This window comes from Podarcis erhardii, assembly GCF_964252035.2.
Source record: "Podarcis erhardii genome assembly, chromosome: 1".
Classification (NCBI taxonomy): Eukaryota; Metazoa; Chordata; class Lepidosauria; order Squamata; family Lacertidae; genus Podarcis; species Podarcis erhardii.
Window position 1 is genome coordinate 83,558,568 of NC_138497.1, and position 11,634 is coordinate 83,570,201.

Below are 11,634 nucleotides of genomic sequence, written 5' to 3' on the forward strand. Positions count from 1 at the left end.
CTCTTTGACTAATGGGCTCTTGCTGCAGCTCAGTGATAATGAAGAGTGTCTTAAACAAAATAAATATGTTAAAAGTTACAACTAATCTTGCACTTACCTCCTTTTTGGTTCTTATCAATGAGGGGCAAGGTGCTGTCATCAAAGGAGTTGCCACCCTGGCTTCGAGTACTGTTACTCCGGTTCACCTGAAAAGAAGGAACCAGCTGGTATATTTAAGCTGCCATTAGTGCTGATGTTCCTAGCTACCTAAGTATTTCCTCAGCACTTCAATGCATAGGCTGCCATCCATGGGGGCTTTAGGTGCACCCCAACACAAACACGCCCATTAAAGAGGACAGGGCTGCAGAAACAAGCTTTCACAGGTGTTGAATGCAGCCTGCCCTGAGAACCTAGGCCTTCAACTGAAAGGCTGGATTCACCCTTTGCTCTTTTGACACAGTGTGGTGTAGAGGTGAGAATGCTGGACGAGGGAGGAATCCATTTTGAACAGATTTGTACATAATTTTGGCAGTTCTGACTTCATCAAGCTTTCCTCTTACACTGGAGCACCCTTGTTCATCAAGCGCCTGAACCCAGTCCAATTAATTATATGCAAAATTATACAAAAGAAACAACATTGCACGATGTCAAGTGTTCGATTGGGGGAAGCATTTCTGCTTGCCAGTCGAAATGACACTCCCTCTCCTCCCCCACATGGTGTTCTGGGGGCTCCCCTGACCTCTCCAGTGTCAATTTGGAGGACATATGGGGACACCCCATTGCAAAAGCCTTTCTGCTGATGGGGTGCTCATTTGTTGAAACCCACTGTCACACGTATAAAAGTCAAAACACACGTTGTGCTATATTTCTGTGGCATAATTTTATATGTTAATATAACTGTATTTGTATAGTTATATGCAGTGCTGTATTTTTTCTGTTTAGGTGCTGGTTACTTTAGGAATCCTAGAGTGTATGTCTGTACACATATTAAGACTGCATAACATGCTAAAATTGTGGGGGTTTTTTAGTGGAACTGAAGTGGGGACAACTCTCTTCTTGGCGAGTAAGGCGGGGATTAGGAAAAAAAAAATCCATGTGGATAAGCCCAACATTGGAGTTTTCAGAAAATTCCACCCCTGGTTTAACTCCCAGTTACCTGGAAGTCAGACTTCTTCCATCCTTCCTTCTCCAGTGGCTTCCGCAATTCCTTATACCCCCAGATTGTCTGCAGTACAAGAGCAGCTGCTCTGATTTCTCTCTCTGAGCGGTTCCTAGGAGGAGAGAACATAAGATTATTACAAAAGAACAAACAGCCCAGCCCATAAGCTTCCTAAGAGAAGGATGGGGGGGGGGGGTTGTAGAAATCTGTGCAGGCACCCTCTACTTAACCCCCTTGGGACCTACCCGGATTTATTAATCAGCACCAGTTTCTCAATGCCTTGTGTCTCCCGCAGTTTCTTGGCTGCTTCCAAGTTATCCAGAATGACCTCATTTATGGTATTTAACACAGAGACCACAGTATCTTCAGAGAGGTTCTTAGCCGGCGTTTGCTGTCCCCCTGGCAAATTCTTCACTAAACTGGGGATGGCATGCTTGCCTAGGAAAGGGAGAAGATCAGAGTTGGTTAGAGGGAAAAGAACAATATAAACAGAAGTGATCAGAAGACAGAAGCAGAATTTCCCAACAGACTCTTAGACCTCGAAGGCTCTCCTACCATGAAACTGATATAAGGCACAAGCTGAATATAGCGGAGAGGGAGGATTCTGTTCTCAGCTGATCAAGGGAATGCAACTGTCAGAACTTCATTCATTCACCCAGCAGAGCAAGTTGCCAGTCAAGCCTCATTTAGCTAGGTGGCAGGAAAAGCTATAACAAAATGCTAGTGCTCTTGTTGGGACTAAAACACCCATCAACCCTTACTTTGGAGCCATGTTGTTTGGAGTAGACGGAAATTGAAGTTTATATAAATAGATATATATAGGAGAAGCCTAGAAACCCTCAAAACACTTGAACCTTGCATCACTTTATACCAGTTTCCCCAAATCTGGTGCCCTCTAGAGGCTGTTGGATGGACTCCAACTCCCAGGACCCCTAAACTTGGGCCATGCTGACTGGGGCTGATGGAGGGCACCAGGTTGGCAAAGGCTTTTCTCGCCAACCTCCACCTTCCAATATTCTACTATGATTCTTGATCAATAATGATCACAAACCCACAAACAATTCTCCTACTGCCTATGGGCACAGGGACCCTGACCCCCAGTGCGTTCCCTGGCACTGAGCATCTTTCAAGAAGCAGCATGAGTTGTGTTTGGCTTGGCTGATTCTTGGCATAACTCAGCTAGCATGTGTTTTCGAAAGGATTCTCAGCCCCCTCCAAAGTGTTACCCACACCCAACTGCTGAGACAGGACAATAAATCCACCAAAGTCCCTTTCCTTCCCGCTCTCACCTATCAGTTCTTTGTTACGGGAATCCACTGCCAGGTTGCGAAGGGCTCCAGACGCAGCTTTCACCACACGCTCGCTGTCATAAGTCAGCAGGTCCGCAATGGCAGAGAGGCCTTTCTCCTGGCGCAACGCAGAGCGGATGTACCGACCGTACTGCAAAGAGAGAAAACACAAGACACTTGGCTTAGTGAAAGAGCTACACGAGAAGCTATTAGATCTACCCAAGAAGTGGGCTCCATACCCAGGAATATATTTTTTTCCTGAACAAAATGCCCCTGGCCTTACCTCTGCATTCCCACAACATTATTACAGTGAGCTCAGTTTTCTTAGGAATTCCCATAGCAAAAGTCCACAGTCAATCCAATGCGGAGACCAGCTGTTTGTTTTTATAGTTAACACCCAGCTTGCCAAATGCCTTCTTAACCACAATGTTGACTTCACTATTCCACTCCGGAAATTCCCCATCAGGCCGAGACTACAGCCTAGACATGAAAAGCTATCGAAGGGATCCGTGAATGGACGGTCCTTGCAGCCATGAAAGGAGCACAGAGAACATTGCCAGGGACTTCCATGGCTGCTGCCTTCTAAACTGGACCTGCTTGTCCAGTTCAACATGCGCAGGGATGCTAGGAGGGACCAGATGGGACTCCTACTCACTTATGCACAATGAGGCCTCTCTGCTTTGCCGGCAGCCTTAACTACAAACCTTTGCCAAGATAGGTCTTTTTTAATTAAAGAAGAAGGCAGATCCCAGTTTGCAGTCCCAGCCTTTCTCGGGTGGCCCACTCACCGTCCAACGCCCAGCACACAAATTCTGGATGGCTCCTGCTGAAGCTTCTAAGATAGCTTGAGTTTTGCTCTCCTTCAACAGGGAAATATATATGCGGACAATTTCCGGCTGGAAGAGGAGCTCATAACCTAGCAAAACGGCAGAGAAGGAAGTTTCACGTCAAGCCTGCCAAGCTCTCTTTTAGGTACCCCCCACCAGGAACAAAGGAAGCTGCCTTATGCACTTGGGTTTATTTAGTTCAGTGCTCTGAACACTGATCACGACTCCAGGACCTTCTGCACGAGAAGAAGATGGTTACCACTAAGCTGTAACTCTTCCCCAAAGAGCTCCTCACAATATGGGTGGTGGCCTGGGGGGGAATAGCAGTGCCCCCTTGGTAAGAAAAAATAAAAACCCCTCCCTGTGGCAGAACTGCCTGGTGCCAACACTGCCTAGCACTAAAATGATGGCAAATATGTATTATTTTCCCCTTAGCATCATACTGTATTTTATTTATTTTTATAATTTTATTTATTTATAGATTTTTAATGTTTATATTTAATTTATATTTAATTTAATATTTATATATTTTATATAAATATAAATCATATAAAAATAAATATATATAGGTTTTGCCAACTGATCTAGACACTGCTGGATCAATGCTATTCAGTTACCTTTCAGGTAAGGAAGCTGTAGCCACAGAGCAAGAATGGCTATTTTCCCAGCACACCTGCGTGCCACACCTTTGCTGAGAAGTTCAAGAATCTCCCACCTTCACCCAAACCCTGTGCACATCTCATGTCCTTTGCCTGCATTAAAGGCTGATCATGTGGGAGCTCACACAACAAGATACCACACAGGAGAAGTAGTTAAAACAAATTTACTCTGCCCACCCCCCATCCAAAAGTGAGAAAGGGGTACCTTTAAGAAGCTGCCTTAAACCAGATCAGACATTTGTCCACCTAGCTCTGTGTTGTCTATTCTGACTAGCTGTGGCTACTCAGTGTCTCAAGCAGGGAGGCTTCCCTACTATGGGAAATCAGACAAGCCATTGCCCTTGCCCAGAAAAAGGGTAAGAAACATTACCTTTTGCAGGGGTTGGTCTTTTGGGGAAGTCTACGATATCGGTAGAAGGATCCTCTGCCGGTTTTTTACCTTGTAGGGAGGGAAACCCAAACAAGCAATATTAGGAAAAGGAACTGGAGAGAGGGAGAATTTCCAAAAGCTCTTCATCACCAACACACTGACCCCCGTACTGCTGGCAATAACTGGCAGTGGATCTCCAGTCACAGAGTCTTTGTGCAGTACTGCCACCAGAGATCCTTCTACTGAAGGGTGGGGAGCCCGCAGTCCTCCCTAGGTTGCTGGCCTCCAGTTCTCATGATCCCTGAGCACTGGGCATGCTGGCTGGGACTGACGGGAGCTGGAGTCCAGCAGCAACCAGAGGGTCATTGGCCTGATCCAGCAGGCTCTACTTCTGCTCTTTCCACCCCCATCCCACCCTTGCTTTAACTGGAGATTCCAGGAATGAATTAATGGATGCAATCTATTCTAAACAATTTACTAACATTTGACTGAACTAAGTACATTGTATATGCTAGGAATGCTTCCTGTGGGGTGGGGGGTATAGAGGAATTGTTTGTTATATGTATTTTTAGAAACTGAAAGAAGAACTTTTAAAAATCAGGATTTCTACCACTGAACTATGGTCCCACTCTACCCCACTCTACTCAATTCAAAACTGCCAAGGCTAGAGAAGCACATAGACTAGCAGCCCTGCACAGCTGTCAAGCAAAACAGGCCTGACTTCTTGCTGTTCCGCACTAACCACGCCACACCAGCATTGAGATTGGGGCCAGTGCTCTCCTGCCTCAGGCAGCTGTTGCACCACACGCCCTGCTCTGGCACCCAGGAAACATGCAGCGTGCAAGTCAATGCAATGGTCTTTGGTTAGGGTCCAAGAGGGAGGTTTCCTTGGGAGGCAATACAAACTGAGCATAATAATGCACAGCTGGCGTTCTCCCAATCTGCACCATCTACTCTGTTCAAGAGCCGTGTTTTTTTCAAGTTAACTATTGCAGGGTGGGGGAGGAGTGAATCTCGCAAAGACCAGGAGTGGCACAAGTAAGCAGGAAAGGAAAACAAGCACAGCAGGAAACAGAGAATGAAGGAAAGGGCTCCTCTCGCTGCAGATGTCAGGCACAACGACAAGGAGGTTACTTCGCTGTTTTTTCCATGGGCATTATTATCTCTCCCACCCTCTGACATCTCATGATTTCATGTCTCAAAGAGAAAAGGTCAGTTCACACAGAGAGATTACACTCAGCTGAAAATTACAGACAAGCGGCAGCTTTCTAACAGGCACCCGTATACAATACATGCATCTCCAAACATGCTTTGTCACATTCACATTTTGCACTTGCATCTGAAAAGGTGTGGTGCAGGGGAGACCAGCCTGTGACTCCCTAGAAGTTGCTGGACCCCTGGTTCCCACCATTCTTGCCTACTGGGCTATGCTGGTTGGGCCTGACAGGATCCGGTAAACCAGAAATAGCTGGATGCCTACAAGATTCCCCATCACAGGCAGATTTTATGCTAGTCCTCTCTGCACCCAGTGCTCCTTTCCTTGAAGGGAGTTCTTAGGTGCAACCCCAGCAAAATGCAAGACTATGAACTCAGCACTGTCTCCCAAGCAAGGGCAATGTATTCTTCAAACACAGAAGAGTACTGTGTGCTCGTGCTACTGGTCAGGTTTGGTCACAGCGGCGAGGAGGGCAGAGAAAAGCTTTGGCAGGAGATTGCAAAGTCACATGTTTTATAGAAACAAGTGTGTCCCGCCCCCGCCCACCCCCTGGGGAAAAAAGCTCAACTCACCTCTCGAAAACCACTCGTCTTTGGGCGGAGGAGGAGGAGAGGGGAGAAGGGAGGCAAGAGAGCAGAGATGCCAGCAGGATTCACAGGCCATTTGGAAGGAAAGCAAAAGAGAAGGGGAAACAGGCCACAAATTAGTTGAAAACCCCTATCCATCACCTTGATTGACACACCAAAAAGACCAGTCATCAGGCCTTGAGAGACAAAAGAGCAGGAGAGCCAGGAAAAGTTACTGCAGCTGTAGAACGCTTCAGTGGAAAAGCAGCAGCATGTCTTTACGAGGCCAAGGACAACTTAAGCAGCACTCAGAAACATCTCTCCCTGCTGTCCTCTAGCCTGACCCCATCTATGCAAGGCTGGGCAGGGAACAAGGCAATCCTACCTTTGCCTTTTTTGGCACCAAAGCAGCTGGCTGCATGGGGACCGGTGTTGTTGGCCGCATTGAGGGGCACTTCCTGGTAACGCTCTGCGTGGGGGATCTCACGGTGCACCTGGTAGGACAGGTTCCTCAGGAGGCAAACACAGTTCTCCACAAGCTGGCAAAAGACAGACAGTTCCTTAAGATGGGCATCAAGGTCACAGAAATTCAAGAGGTAGGGAGTTGCGTGCACAAGAATAAGCAAGTACAAGAAAGGTGGAAAAGCAGATGGTAGTGTTCTGCACCTTGGGACAAGAATTTGAGGGAAGGGGGGCATCTGACAGCAGCAAAACATTCAGGCTGTGAGCAGGAGCCAATATGCCCTCTCCTCACTGATGGGCACTAACAGCAAGCCCTATCAAGATTAGATGCACCAAGGTGTTGCCCGTTGGGAACTGCCTAGTGCAACTGAGGGGGGCCACCATCCGTGAGCCCCACATTGTCCATTTGCAGGTGTTGTCTGAATCCAAGCTGTGCCTGCAAACAGACTTCAAAGTCTGTAATCACCAGCCAGCTGCTTACAACAGTCCAGTGGAGCGTTGTCAAAGCCGGCTTGCTGGTGCGGGATTAATGATCTGGCCCACCAGCTGATCCAGCTCCCCATCCTGATGTAAAAGGCATCAGCTGGGGGGGGGGAGGGGGGGAGAGACAAGCTGCCTTAGTGCATCTGTGAAACAACCCAGAGACCCAAGTGGAATACCGCTTTGTGAAGTGGCAGCTCCCTACAAAAGGGAAGGCAGGGCAAACATTATGCCCAACTTTACGAGGGTGGATCTGGGGTGGGGAAGAGAAAACAGATACATTTATGTGCTTTATTGGGAATCTCCTCTTTATAAAATGGGAGAAATGTTCCTGGTATGGGTGAAAATTAAAGACTCTCCGACTCAAGCCCTGTAAAGCCTCTCATAACCACCTAAATGCCGCTCTCAGAAAAGGGGAAAATCAGAAGACAGGCAAACACAGCACATGGCATTTGGTGCAGAATAATCTCTCCCTACCCCCAGAAGGGCAAGTGGCAACTAGAATAGGGCTACCTCCTCCCACACTCCCTTTACCTTGCTGTCTAAATCTTTCTGGCCAATCTCTGCTTGGACAATGTAGATGAGGGCATCCACTAGCCCATCACACTCCCGCAACTTTCGGCGGGCTTCACTTCTCTCCGAGCTGACATTTCTACAAAAAGAGAAAAAGAAACATTAGAAAGATGGAGACACTATCAGGTAGTGACTGTTAAAGCCTGTCTGCTTTCCTGTGCTTAAATTTAGGCCACATTTTCACTCTCAAGTCTGTGCTGGGTTTGTGTGGAGATTTCAAGCCTCTGGTGGGAACCGTCAAACATCATGGCAGAAGCCTTTTCCAGCCTTTTCCTCATACAACCTGCTACACCGTCCTAATCAGGCTGATTGTAGACCTCATGGGCTATCTATTTCAGCTCCAACACTGCCTCTCTGACTGTCACCCAATTTTATGCTGCTGCAGCAGCAAAAAGAAAACCAAAAAAACACAAGGCAGCAACTTCATCTTGTTCCTTCTCTGTGTGGCCCATCTTTTAGCCCAGCCAGAATTAGGGGGCAGACACCAGAGTACATTGCTCCGATGACCTGCAGTCAGGAATTCAAGATTAAGGCAAACAGGAGTTCTTTGGTCTTCTCAAGTTATAGCATCTCCAGTTTATTAGAAGGCACCAATCTCAGCTCCAAGAGTCCAGTCTAAATGGTTCATCTCACTTCTACCAAAGCCTCCTCCCAATAAGCTGGCAAACATCAGGCTTGTCTTACGTCTGCTAAGAACAGGGCCTTTTGTGTGGTGGCATCCAACTTTGGAATGTGCTCGCCGTGAACATCAGCCAGGCACCTACAGCAGGGTCACTCAGGTGTCTGCTTAAAGTTCACATGCAGATCAACGGCCTCCAGCACACGGAGCACAAAGGTGTGCCTAGAGGTGCAGGGCAGCCCCAGCTTACCTAAGGCAGCCAATGGTGTTGGTGAGCACCGACTCCCACTCTATGTGGCGGGGTTTCGAGTCCTCACTGGGCTCCCTCTCCCATCCAGAGTGTGGGATGATGACCTCATCCGTGAGGGCATGTAAGGCATTGTCCACAATGGCCATTTTTATCGAGTCGTGAGAGGACAGGTTCCAGAGTGTTCCTGCGCCAAGAGAAAGAGTTTGCCTGGTCAAGGAGTGCCTGGGAGAGCTCCGATGCCTCCACCTCCACCTTCCCTCCCAGGGCCCAGAAATTACCTGTGATGACCTCGGTGAGGTCCATGTCGCGCGCCTTCCTTAGCAGTCGCACCAGAGCAGGGACACCGTCGCAGTTCTTGATGGCGATCTTGTTGTCCTGGTCCCGGCCGTAGGAGATGTTCTTCAGGGCCCCGCATGCCCCGTAGTGCACCTCCTTCTTGGGGTGGTCCAGCAGCTCCACCAGCACCGGAATGCCCTTCATCTTGCGCACCTCCGTCTTCACCTTGTCGTTGCGGTAGCACAGGTGCTGCAGGTAGGCCGCGGCGTTGGACTTCACCGCATCCAGGCGGAAGCCCAGCATGGCGATCACCTCGGGGAGCTCGGGCTGGCGCCAGTTGGGCGGGGGCGGGCCCCCTTTCTGCAGGCTATCCATGCTGGCTAGGCTGCCCCTCTCGTGCTGGGCCAGGGGGGCCCAGTAGTACTGGTCTCTAGCCAAATCATCCACCAACATATCCTCGTAACTCCTGCAAAGGAGGGAGGAAGAGAAGCAAGTTACTTTCAGGATCCGTCAGTCATCCAAAGCAGCTGAACTGCTACAGACAGGAACCAGGCTGGTCTGCCTATCTACAGAAGAGACCTGTGGGACAAGGATTGAGAAGGGGTTCCACCATCACCAACCACCTGTTTAAATTTCTTGGTAGGATAAGGTAACGCAGGGACCCAGTCATGCCAAAGCATCCCCACTGCTGCCATGCTAAAAGCTGAAAGTGTGGCCCAAAAAGCTGTGCCCGAACAGCCAAGCCTCTAGCACAGCCTTTCTCAACCTGTGGATCCCCAGATGTTGTTGAACTACAACTCCCATCACCCATAGCTAGCAAGGCCAGAGCTCAGGGATGATGGGAGTTGTAGTCCAACAACATCTGGGGACTCACAGGTTGAGAACCGCTGCAAGGAACAGGTGGTGACAGAACTTCCTAGTATAACCAAGTAAGAAGGCCCTCTTTCCCTGCATCACCTTGACTTTCCTTTCTTGCTCAAGTTTTCAGATACATAGGTGACCACAAGCTCTCGGGGTCAAGCACCCAAGTGCTGGGATTGTCTTGAAATTAGAAGCAGACAATAACAATGACAGCAGCTTACACTAGCACCTTTCGCCTTCTTTAAGATATAGACACTTCTCGTATGTTACTGCAGCCTGGCCACCAGAGGGCAACTTGGCACCATCTGTGTCAAACCGCAGGCATTGCATTTTGTAGGTCATCCAACCTGCTCCTGCCCCAAACACACCCAAGATTCAGAAGAAGACTTCCAGTGCTTTATTCAGCCAGGCCTTCCGCTTTGCAATACTTCCAGTGTGCAGTAATTAAGCCAGGCAGACACTCCCGTTAGATTAGATGGTGAGATTTCAAGGACACCAAATTCTGACATGGCACAACTGAGCTACCACACACCCAAGCTGAACACACTCAAGATCTGCTTAGGAGCAAATGACTGCAAATGCCTCTGGAGGTCTTACATTTCATGCAGGGTGCTGGCTTAACTCCCCAAGATCCCTTCTAAATATAAAAGCAAGACCTGCACTGCAAACTTGGCTCAGCCATGAGATTCCCAACCTGTCGCAGTCACCCTCTTCAGAGACACCCTGTACCCTGGAAAGTGTGACTGAAGCAATAGAAGGTGGGAGGGAGGAGAGAGAAAGAGAAAAGTGGCTAGGTGAAGGTAGGGAAGGGATGAGAGAGAGAGAGTGGTAGAAAAGGTCTCGGGACTGTTTTTAACATCCTCAAGGAAAGCATAAGTCCCTTTCATCATGGTGCCACAAGGACAAAATGGTTACAGGGGTCTGTAGCATCAGGATACCTTTTTTCACAAACTATTCACATGGCATGAATGGATGCAAGGTCTGCAACATGCAGGAAGACCAATGCTTCCACTGCCTTAAAGGAACAGAACCCTTGCCTCCTCATGGAAATGTAGTCCCTCTAACACTTGGTTTTCCTGTTAATGGATGCATTTGGGGCCTATATAACTCAGTATACAAGCACAGGAGACAGGACAAGACTCGATACCAAGAGCACTTCAGCTTTTGCAACAGTAATATAAAAAGTTTTCAGGTCCTCACAGTCATGGAAGAAGCTTAAACAGTGTCCAAGGAAGGTTTTTAGGTAAAGATGGAGATGGCCAAGGATCCCCTGACCCTGAGATCAGCCTCACAGGTTTAATGTTCCAGGTGGCTCCACATTCCTTTAAAACATTCTTACTGCTGGAAACAGAACTGCACAAGGAGGACCCGGGAAGTCTCACCAGGAACCGATCTCCCACTTTGGGAGCAGAGTTGTGTGTGGCTGGTTAAGCTGTGCTCCATCTCTCCAATCTGTAAAGCATGCAAAGCTTCCCCAATCCCCATTTAAAATGCAGCAACCTGGATCAGCATCCTCAGCACCAAGTCCCTGGGTCCTTATCTATACCCATGTGCAATGCATGGTTCTAAAAGCAAGTAAGCCCACACTGTTGATACCCAAACCAAGCGTGCACAAAGAAAGCAATGTCAAGATTACCCAACTTCCTCCTCCCCCCCCAAAAAAAAATATTCTATCCTGGACACCCACACACCAAGTTGATTACTCATCCGAGACCAAACTCAAGACTTGTTTTGCTTTTGCCAAACTACCCCAATGCTTCGCAAACCGAAAGGAGGCAACAAGATGTGCATCTTCGCAGACTCCTTCAGAAATGGGGTCCAGCAGAAACCCCCAGCCCACCCTGCTTTCAGGGTGTAAACACACACAGTGCATCTCCAACACCCTGTCATTTGTGCCCACACAGATGCACTGCCAAGGACGTACACCTAAGGCCTCCTCCACCCACTGTCTGGAGTGGTTTTGCACGCATGAATGTTGGGCCAAAGGGGGCCTAATGGGAAGAGCTCCTTCCTTTGCAGCTTCCTTGCTGAATCAACTTAGGGGGAGC

At 48.4% G+C, this 11,634-nt stretch overlaps 1 protein-coding gene across 10 annotated transcripts in view; it reads right to left on the reverse strand.

The window, feature by feature from the left end:
* CTNND1 (catenin delta 1) overlaps window positions 1-11,634 on the reverse strand; it is a 57,407-nt gene that overhangs the window by 4,415 nt on the left and 41,358 nt on the right. For 9 of the 10 annotated variants that reach the window (XM_081877341.1, XM_081877342.1, XM_081877338.1 and 6 more), the window contains 11 exons: window positions 8,728-9,191; window positions 8,450-8,633; window positions 7,542-7,659; window positions 6,451-6,604; window positions 6,072-6,089; window positions 4,284-4,352; window positions 3,216-3,343; window positions 2,428-2,578; window positions 1,384-1,576; window positions 1,136-1,250; window positions 98-185 (listed from right to left, as the gene is read on the reverse strand). In XM_081877341.1, the coding sequence (XP_081733467.1) occupies window positions 98-185; window positions 1,136-1,250; window positions 1,384-1,576; window positions 2,428-2,578; window positions 3,216-3,343; window positions 4,284-4,352; window positions 6,072-6,089; window positions 6,451-6,604; window positions 7,542-7,659; window positions 8,450-8,633; window positions 8,728-9,191 (1,682 nt within the window). The remainder of the gene's footprint in view (window positions 1-97; window positions 186-1,135; window positions 1,251-1,383; window positions 1,577-2,427; window positions 2,579-3,215; window positions 3,344-4,283; window positions 4,353-6,071; window positions 6,090-6,450; window positions 6,605-7,541; window positions 7,660-8,449; window positions 8,634-8,727; window positions 9,192-11,634) is intronic. The other variant, XM_081877343.1, reaches the window with a different exon arrangement.